The sequence below is a fragment of the Balaenoptera borealis genome, assembly GCF_965194805.1.
Source record: "Balaenoptera borealis genome assembly, chromosome: 4".
Classification (NCBI taxonomy): Eukaryota; Metazoa; Chordata; class Mammalia; order Artiodactyla; family Balaenopteridae; genus Balaenoptera; species Balaenoptera borealis.
Genome location: NC_138861.1, coordinates 63,283,437 through 63,303,827, shown reverse-complemented (window position 1 = coordinate 63,303,827; position 20,391 = coordinate 63,283,437). Strand labels below are relative to the sequence as shown.

Here is a 20,391-nt window from a genome sequence, read left to right as displayed (position 1 = left end):
AACACAAGCTTTAAATGATACACTAAACAAGATGGAATTCATTGATATTTATAGGACATTCCATCCAAAAACAACAGAATACACTTTCTTCTCAAGTGCTCATGGAACATTCTCCAGGATAGATCATATCTTGGGTCACAAATCAAGCCTTGGTACATTTAAGAAAATTGAAATCGTATCAAGTATCTTTTCTGACCACAACACTATGAGATTAGATATCAATTACAGGAAAAAATCTGTAAAAAATACAAACACATGGAGGCTAAACAATACACTACTTAATAAGCAAGAGATCACTACAGAAATCAAAGAGGAAATCAAAAAATACCTAGAAACAAATGACAATGAAAACACGATGACCCAAAACCTATGGGATGCAGCAAAAACAGTTCTAAGAGGGAAGTTTATAGCATTACAATCCTACCTCAAGAAACAAGAAACATCTCAAATAAACCACCTAACCTTACACCTAAAGCAATTAGAGAAAGAAGAACAAAAAAACCCCAAAGCTAGCAGAAGGAAAGCAATCATAAAGATCAGTGCAGAAATAAATGAAAAAGAAATTAAGGAAACGATAGCAAAGATCAATAAAGCTAAAAGCTGGTTGTTTGAGAAGATGAAAAAAAATTGATAAACCATTAGCCAGACTCATCAAGAAAAAAAGGGAGAAGACTCAAATCAATAGAATTAGAAACGAAAATGGAGAAGTAACAACTGACACTGCAGAAATACAAAGGATCATGAGAGATTACTACAAGCAACTATATGCCAATAAAATGGACAACCTGGAAGAAATGGACAAATTCTTAGAAACGCACAACCTTCTGAGACTGAACCAGGAAGAAATAGAAAATATGAACAGACCAATCACAAGCACTGAACTTGAAACTGCGATGAAAAATCTTCCAACAAACAAAAGCTCAGGACCAGATGGCTTCACAGGTGAATTCTATCAAACATTTAGAGAAGAGCTAACACCTATCCTTCTCAAACTCTTCCAAAATAGAGCAGAGGGAGGAACGCTCCCAAACTCATTCTATGAGGCCAACATCACTCTGATACCAAAATCAGACAAAGATGTCACAAAGAAAGAAAACTACAGGCCAATATCATTGATGAACATAGGTACAAAAATCCTCAACAAAATACTAGCAAACAGAATCCAACAGCACATTAAAAGGATCATACACCATGATCAAGTGGTGTTTATCCCAGGAATGCAAGGATCCTTCAATATACACAAATCAATCAATGTGATACACCATATTAACAAATTGAAGGAGAAAAACCATATGATCATCTCAATAGATGCAGAGAAAACTTTTGACAAAATTCAACACTGATTTATGATAAAAACTCTCCATAAAGTAGGCATAGAGGGAACTTTCCTCTGCATAATAAAGGCCATATATGACAAACCCACAGCCACCATCGTCCTCAATGGTGAAAAACTGAAACCATTTCCATTAAGATCAGGAACAAGACAAGGAGGTCCACTCTCACCACTATTATTCAACATAGCTTTGGAAGTTTTAGCCACAGCAATCAGAGAAGAAAAAGAAATAAAAGGAATCCAAATTGGAAAAGAAGTCAAGCTATCACTGTTTGCAGATGACATAATACTATACACAGAGAATCCTAAAGATGTACCCGAAAACTACTAGAGCTAATCAATGAATTTGGTTAAGTAGCAGGATACAAATTCAATGCACAGAAATCTCTTGCATTCCTATACACTAATGATGAAAAATCTGATAGAGAAATTAAGGAAATACTCCCATTTACCATTGCAACAAAAAGAATAAAATACCTAAGAATAAACCTACTTAAGGAGACAAAATACCTGTATGCAGAAAATTACAAGACACTGATGAAAGAAATTAAAGATGATACAAATAGATGGAGAGATATACCATGTTCTTGGATTGGAAGAATCAACACTCTGAAAATGACTATACTACCCAAAGCAATCTATAGATTCATTGGAATCCCTATCAAACTAACATTGGCATTTTTCACAGAACTAGAACAAAAATTTTCACAATTTGTATGGAAACACAAAAGACCCTGAATAGCCAAAGCAATATTGAGAAATTAACATGGAGCTGGAGGAATCAGGCTGCCTGACTTCAGACTATACTACAAAGCTACAGTAATCAAGAAAGTATGGTACTGGCACAAAAACAGAAATACAGATCAATGGAACAGGATAGAAAGCCCAGAGATAAACCCACACACATATGGTCACCTTATCTTTGATAAAGGAAGCAATAATATACAGTGGAGAAAAGACAGCCTCTTCAATAAGTGGTGCTGGAAAAACTGGACAGCTACATGTAAAAGAATGAAATTAGAACACTCCCTAACACCATACACAAAAATAAACTCAAAATGAATTAAAGACCTAAATGTAAGGCCAGACACCATGAAACTCTTACAGGAAAACATAGGCAGAACACTCTATGACATAAATCACAGCAAGATCCTGTTTGACCCACCTCCTAGAGAAATGGAAATAAAAACAGAAATAAACAAATGGGACCTAATGAAACTTAAATGCTTTTGCACAACAAAGGAAACCATAAACAAGATGAAAAGACAACCTTCAGATTGGGATAAAATATTTGCAAATGAAGCAACTGACAAAGGATTAATCTCCAAAGCTTACAAGCAGCTCATGCAGCTCAATATCAAAAAAACAAACAACCCAATCCAAAAATGGGCAGAAGACCTAAATAGACATTTCTCCAAAGAAGATATACAGATTGCCAACAGACACATGAAAGAATGCTCAACATCATTAATCATTAGAGAAATGCAAATCAAAACTACAATGAGATATCATCTCACACTGGTCAGAATGGCCATCATCAAAATATCTACAAACAATAAATGCTGGAGAGGGTGTGGAGAAAAGGCAACCCTCTTGCACTGTTGGTGGGAATGTAAATTGATACTGCCACTATGGTGAACAATATGTAGGTTCCTTAAAAAACTAAAAATAGAACTACCATATGACTCAGCAATCCCACTACTGGGCATACACACTGAGAAAACCATAATTCAAAAAGAGTCATGTACCAAAATGTTCATTGCAGCTCTATTTACAATAGCCAGGACATGGAAACAACCGAAGTGTCCATTGACAGATGAATAGATAAAGAAGAAGTGGCACATATATACAATGGAATATTACTCAGCCATAAAAAGAAATGAAATTGCGTTATTTGTAGTGAGGTGGATGCACATAGAGTCTGTCATATAGAGTGAAGTAAGTCAGAAAGAGATAAACAAATATCGTATGCTAACACGTATATATGGAATCTAAAAAAAAAAAAAAAATGGTCATGAAGAACCTTGGGGCAAGACGGGAATAAAGACCCAGACCTACTAGAGAAAGGACTTGGGATACAGGGAGGGGGAAGGGTAAGCTGGGACAAAGTGAGTGGCATGGACATATATACACTACCAAACGTAAAATAGATAGCTAGTGGGAAGCAGCCGCATAGTACAGGGAGATCAGCTCGGTGCTTTGTGACCACCTAGAGGGGTGAGATAGGGAGGGTTGAAGGGAGGGAGACGCAAGAGGGAAGAGATATGGGGACATATGTATATGTATAACTGATTCACGTTGTTATAAAGCAGAAACTAACACACCATTGTAAAGCATTTACACTCCAATGAGGATGTTAAAAAAAAAAAAAGTCAACCACTGGTAAGTAGTAAAATTAAGATTTGAATAAAAGTCTGATTTCAAAAAAAAAAAAAGACAATTGAGTGCCTGTACTTTCACAGCCTTTAGCTTGTCCAAAAATGTGTCACATATACATTTTTATTCTGTTTGGGGGTAATGTTGTGGAAAATGGAGGTGATGTGCTCCATTTTCTCTGTTGGTGGGGTATCCTAGTAGCCTTTTTATTTTATTGACTAAATATATGATATCCACATTATTAATAATTACTTTTACCTTTGACCTAGAGTTGAAGTTTACATTTTTATAAGAAAATTATCTCTTGAGTAACATAAACTCTCTTTTTGCAAATGTGTTCATTGTTTCAAAGGTTTCAGTAACCTTTTTCAAAGTTACTTTATTCCCATCACTAATCCATTTTCATTACTTTTAGTCATCCTTTTCATAATTCAAAATAAGTCCCTTTTTCTGTGTAATTAACACTGTATAAAAGACTATTTAATTTTCATAATTCATTTTATTTAATATATTTTCATTTCCTCTGTGATTTGGTTTTGGCTGATAAAAAAAGTTTTTACTATTTCAAACTTCTATTATTGTGTTATTTGAGAAGCATTTTCTCATAACCCTTAAATTGTCTATCTATCTATAGAATATTAATTTCTGTGAATTTCCCTCAATCCTCTACTTTAAATAAAATTAGTTTGTATAAACAACACTAATAGTTGCATTGTTTTTATACCATAACATGAATGAACAGTTGTTTTAACTAGTAAATGATAGAAAAAGTTCACCAAGAAATATATAATTTTCATAGTTTGTCTAACACCACAGTCCTGAATTAAACCAATGAAGCGAAATCATCAGATAAGGAAAAAGAGAAATACCATCAATCTCCAGTTTTGATTCCCATGTTAGAGATTTAGTGTTATTTAGCAGAAGAATAGTTTATCTTATCATTAGGCAAAAGATGTTGCTGTAATGTTCTGCAAAACCTGATGACTATAAATGATAAAAAAGAGTCTTTACCCATTATTTACCTCATATTTGGGAAGGATTTTTATTTAGATATTTATAATTCAGAAATAATCTGCTTTACTTCTTTTTCAACAGCAACATAATTGAGTTCACTTGCATATACTGAATTATAAAAACATATCAGAGTCCCAAATTAGGTTAATTTTGTTCATAAAATTATTTGAAAATTATTTCAATTCAATTTTCAGAATAACTACGAACATTTTTCCTGAAACTTTTTTTCAGTTTGATTTTTCTCTACATAGTATCATTAATTTTCTAATACCAGGGTTGCACCATCTATACATCTCACGCCAGAAACCTGGCTCATTTTCACTAAATCTATTATAAAATCAGTCCCTGTTTCTTGTCATTCTACCTTCTAAACATCTCTTAAACTCTGCCTTAATTATGTTCCCAGATGTCGTTATAAAAGTTCCCTACAATTTCACAACAATCTAAGTGGTCAGCCTGTCTCCTTTTTTAGTCCTTCTTACAGGCTGAACTATTCACTTCTTTCAAGTTCTCTCATTTTTGTTTCTTTGTAGGCCACCAACATTTTATTTACCCACTTATCCTATAAAATATAACACATCTTATCTTTTTATTATCTTTAATACCTCCATTCTCTCGGTCTAAGACGTTCATTTTCTGCATGTTTATAGCACTTTAGTATTTCCATATTGCAGCACTTATCTTTACTTATCAAGATCCCTACTAGTTTCTAAGTTCCATGATGTCAGGCAATGTGTTTCACTTGTCTTTGTATTTCTAATCTGTTTCACAAGGCTTTGGAACATAGTTTGATCAATAAATATCTGGTTTGTAAATGCAGGAGTGAATGTGCTACTGATTTTTCACGTATGCTTTCATAGGACTCTACTAAATATGAAGACCTTTGTCTTTGCCTTTGCCTTTATTATGGCTCTCATGTTTGCCATGATTGTAAGTATACTTACAATTTTGAATTTTGAAGAATACGTTCTCAGGAATTAGCCAAAGAGTCTCTCTTAATTTATGTGTTTTGGCCTATATGTGCATTTACCTGAACATGGCTTTAGAAATTTTCATATATTTATATGAACACTTTCCTTGAATTAAGCTACATAGATTCATTAAGGACTTAAAATAAATCTTGAATACACACACACAAACACTAAACACACAGAGACATGGAAGTGTAATAATCTTAATGTAAAAATTAAATTTTTTAAATAGCTTCATAAAGATGTGAGTCTGAGATGCTAATAAAGACAATTAAATATTAAAAACTCTATATCTACCGAATGTCAGGGGTTCCCCGTATTGTCATTTATTGCTCGGTGTCACTAGGTAAAACCGACCACTCTGAATTACTTTCCTCTTCCTCCCTCTAAATTTGTTTCTTCTTCTGTAAAAACAATGGTACCTTTCACTTTGGTATTCTTTGTGTCTAGTTACTGAGATATTCTTCAAGAGCTAATAATACTTCTACTAATCCAACAAGTTGTAGTGGACGTTTCAAAAACAAATTGGTTATGACATCACAGTAACAGATTATCTTTTATAAAAGAATAGACGTGGGAAAAATAAAAATCTAAGAAGAAAATAGAAAAACATTATACCAGACCCTATCAACGCAATTAATATATGAATGTAAGTAGATTTTGAACTACTTGAACATATCCATGTAAAAAAACATTTGACTTGAGCAAATCCAAACTTTAAGTTTTCAATGTCCTTCTCCCTTTCACAGAGATAGATTTGTCTCCTTTCACACAAAAAAGAATTTTTTCCAGAGTGAATTGATATTTGAATGTAGCAAATTAATTATAGTAAATGGCTTCTCTTCACTCATATTAAAGATGTTGTTCAACAAACAAAAAAATTAGTTTAGTATATCAATTACCTAAAACTTTACCTCTTTGTTTAATCAAAATTGTGGCAGCTAAATACATATTAACGTTCAATCTAGAATTGTAAAAGTAAAATGTTAACTATTTTCCTCTTTTCTTTTTTCACGGAGAGCTGATCATCCCAAGAGGTAAGACAATTTCCTTCACGGGAAAACTTGAAAATTAAACAAGTATTAAAATGTTAATCTGTTCTTTAACAGAAATATCATCAGAAATGGAAACAATATAACGTATGTATTTCCCAGATAATGTGGTATAGTGTAAGAATATTTTCCTCTCTGAGTATTTATTAGATAAGAGAATCCATACTTATCTCTGAAACATATTTATATAATGATTCCTTAAAGTTCACATTGAGTTATTTATTTATGATACACTGGGTAAAGACCCAAAAGTCTTGGGTACTAGTAGCGTTTAGATGGAAACTCATAATGCCAACATGATAAAGACAGTTATCTTCTAAGAAAACATATATCTTTGGTAAATAATTGCCTTGGTCTAAAGAATATTGAAATTCTAATTATATTAAGTACAATATATGCCTAAAGGATCATAGAGGTTGCTGAAACACACGTACAATGTGGTCAGTTTCAATTTTCTGACCCTTTTGGAAGGTAATGAAGTCCTTACTGTATGTTGAATTGACCATATGTTATATGTTACAGTGTATGTTATATTGACAAAATAAGATAGAAAATTTCATTTATTTAACATTTCTCTTAATAAAATGCATCCCTGGTATCTCATGTTATTTTGACATGTCATATCAATGTGATAAGATCTCCAAAATTCTTACTAATATAGTAAGTAGATGAATTCAAACAGCTAAATCAAAAGATGCAGAAGGAGAGATGGAGGATATTTGTTTTCTTTTCTTTGTTTTGTGGGGTTTTTTAATTATTTTTTTAACATCTTTATTGGAGTATAATTGCTTTACAATGGTGTGTTAGTTTCTGCTGTATAACAAACTGAGTCAGCTATAGGTATACATATATCCCCATATCCCCTCCCTCTTGCATCTCCCTCCAAACCTCCCTATCCCACCCCTCTAGGTGAACACAAAGCACCGAGCTGATCTCCCTGTGCTATGCGGCTGCTTCCCACTAGCTATCTATTTTACGTTTGGTAGTATATATATGTCCATGCCACTCTCTCACTTTGTCCCAGCTCCCCTTCCCCCTTCCCGTGTCCTCAAGTCCATTCTCTACGTCTGCGCCTTTATTCCTGTCCTGCCCTGAGGTTCTTCAGAACCTTTTTTTTTTTAGATTCTGTATATATGTGTTAGCATATGGTATTTGTTTTTCTCTTTCTGACTTACTTCACTCTGTATGACAGTCTCTAAGCCCATACACCTCACTACAAATAACTCAATTTCATTTCTTTTTATGGCTGAGTAATATTCCATTGTAGATATGTGTCACATCTTCTTTATCCATTCATCTGTCGATGGACACTTAGGTTGCTTCCATGTCCTGACTATTGTAAATAGAGCTGCAATGAACATTGTGGTGCATGACTCTTTTTGAATTATGGTTTTCTCAGTGTGTATGCCCAGTAGTGGGATTGCTGGGTCGTATGGTAGTTCTATTTTTAGTTTTTTAAGGAACCTCCATACTGTTCTCCATAGTGGCTGTATCAATTTACATTCCTACAAAAATGCAAGAGGGTTCCCTTTTCTCCACACCCTCTCCGGCATTTATTGTTTGTATATATATATATTTTTTAATTTTTAAAAAATATTTATTTATTTATTTATTTATTTATGGCTGTGTTGGGTCTTCGTTTCTGTGTGAGGGCTCTCTCTAGTTGTGGCAAGTGGGGGCCACTCTTCATTGCGATGCACAGGCCTCTCATTATCGTGGCCTCTCCCGTTGTGGAGCACAGGCTCTAGATGCGCAGGCTCAGTAATTGTGGCTCACGGGCCTAGTTGCTCCACAGCATGTGGGATCTTCCCAGACCAGGGCTCGAACCTGTGTCCCCCGCACTGGCAGGCAGACTCCCAACCACTGCACCACCAGGGAAGCCCTGTTTGCAGATTTTTTGATGATGGCCATTCTGACTGGTGAGAGGGGATACCTCACTGTAGTTTTGATTTGCATTTTTCTAATGATTAGTGATGTTGAGCATCCCTTCCTGTGTTTGTTGGCAAACTGTATACCTTCTTTGGAGAAATGTCTGTGTCGGTCTTCTGCCCATTTTTGGATTGGGTTGTTTGTTTTTTGGGTATTGAGCTGCATGAGCTGCTTGTAAATTTTGGAGACTAATCCTTTGTCCGTTGATTCGTTTGCAAATATTTTCTCCCATTCTGAGGGTTGTCTTTTCGTCTTGTTTATAGTTTTCTTTGCTGTGCAAAAGCATTTAAGTTTCATTAGGTCCCATTTCTTTATTTTGTTTTTATTTCCATTTTTCTAGGAGGAGGGTCAAAAAGGATCTTGCTGTGATGTATGTCATAGAGTGTTCTGCGTATGTTTTCCCCTAAGAGTTTTATAGTGTCTGGCCTTCCATTTAGGTCTTTAATCCATTTTGAGTTTATTTTTGTGTATGGTGTTAAGAAGTGTTCTAATTTCATTCTTTTACATGTAGCTGTCCATTTTTCCCAGCACCACTTATTGAAGAGGCTGCCTTTTCTCCACTGTATATTCTTGCTTCTTTTATCAAACATAAGGTGACCATATGTGTGTGGGTTTATCTCTGGGCTTTCTATCCTGTACCATTGATCTATATTTCTGTTTTTGTGCCAGTACCATACTGTCTTGATTACTGTAGCTTTATAGTATAGTCTGAAGTCAGGGAGCCTGATTCCTCCAGCTCCGTTTTTCTTTCTCAAGATTGCTTTGGCCATTCGGGGTCTTTTGTGTTTCCATGCAAATTGTGAAATTTTTTGTTCTGTGAAAAGTGCAATTGGTAGTTTGATAGGGATTGCATTGCATCTGTAGATTGCTTTGGGTAGTATAGTCATTTTCACAATATTGATTCTTCCAATCCAAGAACATGGTATATCTCTCCATCTGTTTGTATCATCTTTAATTTCTTTCATCATTGTCTTATAGTTTTCTGCATAGAGGTCTTTTGTCTCCTTAGGTAGGTTTATTCCTAGGTATTTTATTCTTTTTGTTTCAGTGGTAAATGGGAGTGTTTCCTTAATTTCTCTTTCAGATTTTTCATCATTAGTGTATATGAATGCAAGCGATTTCTGTGCATTAATTTTGCATCCTGTTACTTTACCAAATTCATTGATTAGTAGATTTATGGTAGCATCTTTAGGATTCTCTATATATGGTATCATGTCATCTGCAAGCAGTGACAGCTTTACTTCTTTTTTTCTGATTAATTATATTTTTAACTTCAAGGTAAATTCAGAATTTATGTACATGTTATCTCTTTGCTAACAAAATGGTCTTTTTGCAAAATTATTTATTGTTTTTAAGGTTGACATGAACTTTTCTAAGTTATTTTATTCTAAGTTTTGCCTCCTTTTTGCATTTTTAGTTCTATCAGTAAAAATACTTTGCATAAGTAATACTCACATCAATTATTCATCCCTATCCTATTCAGTCTTTTCATTTAACATCTCAGTTGTTTAAAAAGAAGGAAATTTTAATTTTTTCAAAAATTTTTAATTGTATCCTTTGGATATGTTTTTCCAAAGCCAGCAAATTTGATTTTTTGTCTGGAAAAGATCACTTTCTCTACACCTCTTTCTTATTCTAATTTTAATATAATTCTGGTATAAAATAACACTGTGCATCTTTGCTTTTATCTTGACATGGTTGAAAGTTCTGTACACTGCCTGCATGTTGGAAGACTTCATTAAGAGGCCTTAAATATTTCATATTCTGAATAACATCCAATGTTCTTGACATGAATAAATAAGGGAAACTGTCAAATAAAAGACAAGTAAAACAACATAGGAGTCACTATTACTTCTTCATGTGTTTGATGATTAAAATTTTGTAGCAGAAATGTATTATTTCATTTTTGGGTTCCATATGGTTCTGCATTATTTTACTGTTATTGACAGAAAACAATTCAGGAGAAATATATCATTTCTCTTACATTTTTCAATTTGGTAAAATATGAGTTTTATAAATTCTGTAATTATTAAATATTCCTCACAATATATTTTAGTTTTGATATGTATAATTCAAATATAGTTTATATTTAACTGCACTGGCTCTGAATTCACTTGCATACAATTGAGCTAGGGCATTATAGCAAATGGTGCCAGATTAAGCTCTTATTTTGTTTTTAATAAAATGGTAGGAAGAATTTAATCGTTTTCTCCAATTCCATTTCTCATGGCAGACACACAAAATATCCTGCATTTTTTGATTGGTTGTTTAATAGTCTGTCACGTCTTCTTTTAAACATTTCTTCAATCTGTTCCTTAATTATCATCCTTAGTGCCATTTTCTACAAATGAGCCCTTATAATTGTACTCCATTCTTCTGCACACCCTCATATATGGCCATCTTGTCTGCTGTTTTGCTCCACAGCTAATCGTTCTCTGTATTAATGCCATGGTGATTAATCTAAAATGCAGTTCTTCCCATGTCACATGTTGGCTTAAAGTCTTACATGCCGCTCTTAGCCCCCACAAGGAGACATAAAATATTTAGCCCCGTGGGGGCCTTCACCCTCAACTCTTGCCTCTCTTTCTCTTGTACTCAAACTTTTTGCTCCTCACCCTGCTACCCTCTCTCTCATTTTCCTGTCTGTTCAGCCTTCTTCACCTCCTTCCTTCTGTAACTCCCCTCATATTGTAGGACCTAATACTACATTTACTCTGATCCTTACCCAGTTGGGGTGATATGAACATATTCAATATTGTCATAATATTTTGACGTTTGAATATATTCTCATCACAACCTTTTGGTTAAAGTATCTTGTATAAGTTTATTAGAAAATAAGCTCCTGAAATCCAGGAATATAATCTTAATTTTCTGTATATCATTAGTATCCCAATGCATTAGCACATAGAATGATCAGTACAAGTTTAACAAGGAATGAATGGTTACTACTTTACCATATCTACTTTATCAGGACTCAAAATCAAGTTTCTATTCACTACCTTTATTCTTATCCTGGTGCTTGATAGATCTATAAGTACATGAGAAAATTTAGAAGATAAACTCTTATTAACTACATTGATGAGTTCTAATTCTTATTAATTACATTAACAATATCTAATATATTTGTGTTCTAAACTACATTAGTATTAACCTATATGTTGTCTATTAAATTTTTGTCACATGAATATTTTGCTCAAGTTAGATTCCAAAATTTCCTAAAGGTGACCAAATATACTCTCATACATGCACACTGAGATGTACTTGGCTCAAAATCAAAATTGAAAAAGATTGCTCAGTAAAGAAGTGGGGTTACAGAGTACTCTTGAATATAAAAAATCACTGGAATAAAAGTCAGTGTTTCCTGGCATGAGTCCAACTGTGTCTTTATACTCATCACAAGACTTCCCTGGACCTCCCTTCCACTTCTGGTAAAATTAGAGAACCTTCTACCTCAGGTATTCCTTGTATCTAGTTACTGGGAAAGTCATACACAATTAGTGGCAACACTCCAAATACTAACACATGCTCTATTCTGAGTTTAAAATTACAAATGAGTTATGAAACTATCATTTACCACCTCATATGGCATGGAAAAGAAAGGGGGGGATAACAGAAAAGAAGAAAAATAAGCAGTTTAATAAGCCTATCAGCAAAGCAAATACTGAATTTAAGAAATTCTTGTTTTTTGAAACTGGGAAACATCTTTATTTTAATATGTTCATCACTAGTTTTATGACGTCTTTAAATAGAAATCGTTTGTTTAATATACAAATTATCCAATGATCTGTATCAATTCTATGTTTAATCATGATAGTGACACCGTGATCATTTTAATTTTTACCTTAGGAAATTATTTGACAGTCTATGTAAATATTCAATGTGCATCTACCGTATGATACAGCCATACCATTCCTCTGCCTTATCAGAGATTAAAAAAAGAAAAAGTCTTCAAAAATCCTTGTACAAATAATATTATAATATCTTTATTCATGATAGTCCCAAACTAGAAATAGCCATGGTGTCCTTCTAGAGGAGAGGCATAAACAAAGTGTATACATTCTTACAATAGACAACTCAGCAATAATTACAACCTGGATAAATCTCAAAAACATTATGCCATGAGACAAAAGCTAGACACCACACAGCATATGCTCTATGATTATATACAAAAGATGCTCTAAAACAAAAAAACACGAATTATTGATCAATTCAGATGAGTGATGGTTTCTGAGAGGGGTGATCAAGTGGGAAAGGGTAGGAGGAAACTTCATGGGGTAATAGGAAAGTAACACACTTCAACCATGGTAACGGATCCACCTATACACTTAAAATATGTGTATTTCATCACTCATAAATAATATTTTAATTTATTAAAAGACTTTAGTTAATGAAAAGAAAATAAATTTTGTCACTACAACTGAAGCTTCATTGTCCCCACTCAATTCCATTCCCGTCCCTAGCTCCTCAGAGGTAATCAGGATTTTGAAATTAGTATGTATGCTTCCCAGGCATTATATTATGCCTGTACTACACATGCATATAGCTCTTCCAATAGATAGCAGACATTTAGTTTAAAGGGTTTTTTTCTGTGTAATAAAGTAACATTTTGACATTAAAGATAGAAATAACTGTGTATGTTTTAAGTTTTCATAAGACTGCATTCATGGATTTCTCAAAGCGTATAAAATATATTGAATTAAACTTCTTTTTAGAAAAAATGGTTAGATACATTTCTCATAAGTCATTCTTCACAGCTTACATAGCTAATGTTTTTTTCTGCCAGAGACCACTTCATTTTAGACTTAGAAACTACTGAAAGATTCCACGTTTTCAATGAGCCAATATTCACTAATCAACTAGTAACATTTTTTAATGATAATTAACAATTCTTGAATTATTTCTAGCTCTTATGAACCTGTGTTCAAGTTTCATTTCCATCCTCAGAGGTCTGTTGGCCTTTTTGTTTGCTTATGACCTAACTCTCAATTCCCTCAACTTTTCACAAACTCCCCCCATACATTATTTTCTTTCTGGACTACCTGATTCTTATACTTACGGACAGTTCTGTATATAAGTAAGTGTCTTGATGAACTATCAATATAGTCATTGTAATGTATTAATTTATGACAACAGATATATACCCATTGAAATAATATGGGACTTCCTATATTTTAGGATTTCCTTTCTTTATTTATTTACTTGTATCCTACAGAACTTATCTACTCCAGGCCTTTTATTTCTAACTGGTGGTAAGATCTTCCTTTTTTTTATGTTCTCATATTATTTGTACATCAGTAGCATCCGAAAAGGCTGAAATCATGATGGTAGGTAACACTGATTAGGGCTTTGCCTGTAGTCTGTTCTTTAATAATCTTCATCAATCCCATTAGGTAGATTAGTACTGTTGTACACTGTTTATTCTATATTCCAATTAAATTTCTAACTGGAACTTCAAATTTAACTTTTATAAAACTAAGCTCCTAAAAGAATAGATATATATGTATATATAACTGAATCACTTTGCTGTACACCTAAAATAACACAACATTGTAACTCCCATGTAAAATAAAAATTTAAAAATTAAAAATTAAATAAAATAAGGGGGAAAAAAACTAAGCTCCTAATAGTTTTCCCCTAAACTATCTCCTCTCTCAGTATTTGTCATATCAGTAGGTAGTAACTACATTATTCCAGGTGATCAGACCAAAAATTTGGAGTAATTGTTGACCTTTTCCTTTCTCTCACACCTCACCTTTAATCTATTAAATTCTATCTTCTCTATGTTTCAAAGTATATCTAGAATATTACAATTTCTCACCATACCCTCTGCTGGCATAAACACATGTCTAGATGATTACAATAGGCTCCAAATTGATCATATTTCTTCCCTTGACCCTTTCAGTCTACTTTTTAGTAGGTAATCCCAAGCTATCTTCTACTTGACATCACTTTCCAGTCAGTGTAACTGTTTCCTAAAGTCTTTTCAATACCTAAGAACTTTGCCTTATTGGTCCCATTTGTCCCTTTGACTTTGTTTCCACCAAATTCACTATTTTTCAACCATGCTGGTTTATCCAAAAATTTTCAAACTTGCCAGGAATACTCATAAATCAGGGCCTTTGCAGATGAGTTCTTCCTGAACGATCTACAGTACAAGGTTTACTTCCTTCAAGTTTTTACTCTTTTGCTCATGGAGACATTTCCTGGCCACACTGTCTCACAGTGACCACCCCATCCCTACTAATACTTCCTATCCTCTTTCTCCAGTTTTTTCCTTAGCATGCATCATAATCAAACCAACAATGTCTTACTTATCATGGGTCCATCTCTCTCAGCCAGTTGAAATATAAGCCCCATGAAAGCAGAGATTTCTCTTTTGTTTATGGCTTTCTCCTAGATGCTTAGAATAATTCCTGGCAAACACTCAAGAATTATTCACTGATTATATCTTAACTACATTTCCAACTTCAACAACTGTCCAAATATTTCATTCATAGCATATATTAACAAGTTCAAGTACATCAAAGATTTGGGAAATCTTTTCACAGATGGCTCAAATTTCAACTGTATCTTCAGGAACACTTGGGCATTTGCAAGGCAGATAATGTGATAGAAGGGCATTTCCAGTCAGAAGGATCATGGGACATTTCATGGTGCCCTGGAAAGATTGTGAATGAGGAATACGACATGTCAGGAAATGAGGCCAGAAAAATCTCCTGGGAAGATTTTGAATGACTTTGAATTCTATGTTAAATATCTTGAACATTACTCTCGACAGTATAAAAAAACATAGAAATGTTTTGATTCAGTAAAATTACTTATTACATCGATTATAGAAAGGAAATATTTGTGGAATTTATGGAAAATGTATTTTGGAGATAACAGATGAGAGGTTACAAGATCTATTAGAAACTGTAGTTATCTAAGCAGTGGAAGATAAACTGGCACAGAAACAATAGACTGAAGAGGTTAGGAAGAATAAGTCACAAGTATGAAGACTTCCAAAAAGTTTGGTGGAGAGTGAAAGGAAAAAAATGGGTGTGGTGTCCAGTTAGTGACAGAATGATGAAATGGTATCTGTAGAATGAAGGCGAATTCAGGATGTTGTAAGCTAAGCAAAGGAGCAAGTACAAATGAAGCAAATAAAACTGCAAGAGGAAAAGGAGATAAACATATAGGTAAGTGCTTAGAGGATGAGAGAGAAGCAGGTGGACCCACATCTCATAGAGAAGCTACTCATAAAACAGTTACTGGAGAGTCACAGAAGTGAACAAGCATGGTTGTCTGATTTTCACGCTCTCAAAAGTTAAAAGCAATGGAAAACTGTGGCTTCTTAAGGCAAGTAGTCCTGATTGTTAAGGGAAATTAAAGTGTTTACTAAGTATCCACCAAGTGTCAGGCCAACTTAAACAGCAAATATGCAAAGATGAAAAGCCAGATTTCTTCTCCTCCGAAGGACAAAGTGATTTAAATAATTCCATAAAAACAAGATGATTGCTAAGCAGCAGCAAAGGAGACATAGAAATCAGAAACAGATTTAAAAAGAGCAGGTTCATGAAACATAATCCTATGGGGGAAACAGCTTTAAGCTCTTAAATACCATGTGTAATAATTGGTTTTCTTTAGTTTTAAGAATGCAGTCACACTGTAGTAAATTTCACAAAGATTTCTATGGAAACTTAGGAATTTTAATAACTTGATGCCTAAACATTAATGCTTTGGTTAACCAGAATATGTGGTTTTCCAAAATGATTCATTTTTCAATAATTACATGCATCTAGAAACTAACATTCTCTCCAAAGATCTCAGATTGGCAGCACTTGGGCAAAATCTAACTGCACATGGGTTCTGTCTTCAGACACAATATTTTTAAATAGTTTTAACTTATTGACAATCAATATACAAAAATGTTCTGAATAAATAATAAGACACTTAGACTAGCCTAAAAAGTGGAAGATTTGGCAACAATGGGGCATATATATTACATGTCAAAATTGACTGGAGCTGAGCATTTCCAGACTTGCACTTGCAGGAAGACCACATTACAGTCGCTGTGATACATTCTTCTCCTTAAACCTAGACCTACTTCAGGCAATTAGGTTACCTGCCTGGTTATTATAGCCATTTAATTCTGTGATTTCTGAAAAAGTAGGTGCCATGTAGATACCAATTCACTTTACATAAATTATTTCTAATCATTACAATTTTATAAAATGGATTCAATATGAATATTATTATTTTAAAGATTCAGAAAATACTGAGAAAAGTTAAGAAAGTAAATGCTTATGAAAGTTACTGCTAACTAGTAGGAGAGCTGAGTTTTCCAGTATATCACATAGACTTGCATATGGCTAACCATATTTTTAGTGTTGGTAAATGATAAGCAATGAATATGGAAAATGTATTTTTTCACATATTAATGAAATTTTAGTGAACATATCCAAAATGTCATTTGAGATATTTATTTAAAATATTTTAGATTAGAAGAGGCACTGAGGTACTTCCAGGAAAACAAACAAACAAAAGAACTTACCCTGAACCACCCAACTAGTACATGGAAGAGGTGAGCTACACAAACATGAAGTATAGATAATCACTATACATTGTAAACTCCCCCTTACCTGTTATCATGTTCTAAATCAACCTGAGTGGAAGCACTCCTTGGACTATGTGGTACAAAAATTGGATGGAAAAACAATTCTAATCTTCATGACTTCTTAGAATTTGAATTCTGTTTAGGAATTTCAAACCACAGAATTACCATGTGATGGAGGAACAAGGTTTAAATAGCACTGTGATAACCCATCATAGATCTCCCGCTGTCTGGACTACTTGTCTTCCTTTTAGGAAACAAGGTAATACTTTCATTTATCTTCTTTGTTATTCTATATAACTTGTAATATTGTAAAACCTAATAACATTGTTCTAAAAAGTATTTTTAAAGAAACTAATGTCAGTGTACCTTAAGATTCTTTGGGACATTGGTAACTAACATAGCTACTGATTTATCTCCTTTTCAGTGCTTCTGAATATAATCAGCATATAGACACTGGAAACTATTATAGTGCTCTGTCTTATGATGAAATGCCACAATCTTATTTTAAGGATGAGCTCGTCATAATGAGGCTTTGGGAAATCCAGGGCACTGCGTATTTGATGTATGACCTCCGGAATCATTTTCTTCATCTGTTAATCAGACTCATGTACCTAACAAAATGGTTCCAGAGACTAGAGAAAGAATTTACAACATACCTAGCACAATGTCTGGCAATAGCAGTTGCTTAGTAACTAAAACTATTTCTATGGTTCTCATTTATCAACATGCTAAAAGCATTTCTTTAACTTTTAGTTAACATTTGCCCATGTTCCCATTTCTTTCATCCATGGAAAATAAAATGTCTTAAGTAAAATTGAGGTAAATGGCTATATATAATAAACTTATTTCAAAATTTTAAATTATAAAATTTAATATATATCTAATCTTATTTTAAAACATACTCATTATGAAATGCTTCTAAAGTGAGTGTCATATGCCTCATCCTGTAAGAGTAAACAAACATATCTGAGATTCTTTAGTAGGAATGAGAAATTAATAACAAAATCAGGCAATGCAAATCTTAAGATAGAGAATAATTCCCGTGCATAAACATTCTCTAGATGTGCATAGGTAAAGATCACCAGTAAATTTAACAGTTTGAGTCAAATAAAATCTTGCCCTTTAAGAATAATTAATTTCATATTTGTAGATCTACAGAGTAAAACACTGTTACATGTCAAAAAGGCATTAGAATAACTTTATTCCACTTTTCAGTTCTCTGTTTATCCACTGGAAAAGTTGAATTGACATGTGGTCAGCAAACCTGGGGGACTTATATGTAGTCACAGTATTAGAGATGGAGCTGGAGGGGATCTTATTAATCAAATCTTTTTAGTTAAACCTCTCTTTTGCTAGATATTCAAAGTGAGGTTCAGTGATGTTCAGTGACTTGCTCAAGGTTCAGCAGCCTGTCCCAGGCTGAGCTGGGATCAGCAGGCCTCCTTGTACCCATCACAGTGTTATTTCCACCTGCTAATTCTTCCCCTTATGAGGGAGCCAGGCTCTTTTTGCCTCACCTGAAATCTGATTTCAAAATGATTTTGCATTTCTGATAGTGATTCTCCACAAGATTAAAGAAGAATTGTAAATTATATGGCCTTATTAGTATAAGCATAATTTATTATTTTCACCACTGTATCTTCATGTCTAGAATGGTACCTGACACAGGGTAGCAGGTATTCATTGAATAAGTGAGTAAATTAATAAATAAATTAACCATTTATACATAGGGTCAATTATTCTACTAACTTGCTATCCCAAAAAGAACTTCCACAATTTAGAAACTAAGATTTTTCATTATGTTGTGTTAATTTCTCCTTATAAAAAACTCACCATATTCATATCCATGTGTTTCTCAGTGAATCTGCTTTTATCAGTCTTCATTTCCCTTTCCTAATTATCTGGTACAAAGATAAATTAACACATAATTAACGAGGAAATATGTGATTTTAAGGAGAGTAAAACTATTATTGATTAGCTCCATATCTATTTCACAGGACCAAGTAAACATGAAGTTCATCCTTTTTACCTGCCTTTTGGCTGTTGCTCTTGCAAAGCATGTAAGTATAATAAGATATTTATGAGTATCTATTATTACCTGAATGTAAGAATAGTGAATCTTTTATGCAGACAACGGCAGGGGTAGGCAGCAAGGAAGTGTGACCTTTAAAACCTATAATCAAAGATGGCGTTGGCCTCACCTTACACAAGATATCAAGGTGGACAAAAATACTTTTTATAAAGTGTTCTCCTTGTAGGGTTGGAAAGGTTTTAGTCCTAGGTTAAAAGGCATACACTTTCTTCCATATCTGTTTGAATTTACTGGGGAACTATTTTCACTCCAAGAACCACTTCCTAAAAGTTAGAAACATATTAAACCATAACACGGACATCTTTCAAAGTTCAGGAGAGCGACAGGTAAAATGTAGATTCCAAACCATCTCTCAAGCACATGTCAGAATTCCGTCATTCTTGACTACAGTATCTCCGCAAATATGACGTTTAGACAGGAAACAAGCATGTGTTGAAGAGTGCTAACTTTGAAAATTACTTGCCAGATAACCTAATGCAAAGTCATCCCTTAACTTCTCAAAGCATCGTATTCTTCTAGTGAGAATGTAATAATAATATTCATATCGCACGATGATAAAGAAGGACTAGATTCTTCAAGTGAAGTGCTTTGAAGACACAGGCACATAATCTATTAACTTCCTCAGGAGTAACTCAGTTTTTCCCTTACCCTGCAGCCTGAGCTGCGAATCCCTCTCCCATACCGAGGGTCTCACTCCCTACAAGTGCGCTATATCATCAGGGTAACCAGAGTTCTTTGCCTCCTTTGCATTACCACATCTCACACATCAATCTTGAAAAGTTTTTGTTATTAAGTTTAGAGCCAATCCAAGAGCATAGCCAGAGTAAGAATTCTAGTTAGGCAAACAGAAAAATATAGTAATAATGCTTCAGTGATAAGTCTTACATCAAGCTTCATTGTTTCTTTCTTCTGTTTACAATCTCCTAGTCTTAACTACTCTTCTCCTTTTCTCTCTAAATCAGTAATTGTCAGTCTTTCCCTTAAGATTAATTAAATCTAGCAATTAACATAAATGAAATAAAACAAAA

At 33.7% G+C, this 20,391-nt stretch overlaps 1 protein-coding gene across 1 annotated transcript in view; it reads left to right on the top strand.

The window, feature by feature from the left end:
- Positions 1–1,609: 1,609 nt before the first annotated feature.
- Positions 1,610–20,391, top strand: part of LOC309628530 (alpha-S2-casein-like) — a 30,677-nt gene continuing 11,895 nt past the window's right edge. Inside the window, exon 1 of the mRNA XM_082391618.1 lies at positions 1,610–19,331. Coding sequence (XP_082247744.1) covers positions 19,281–19,331 — 51 coding nt within the window. The 5' untranslated portion in view covers positions 1,610–19,280. The remainder of the gene's footprint in view (positions 19,332–20,391) is intronic.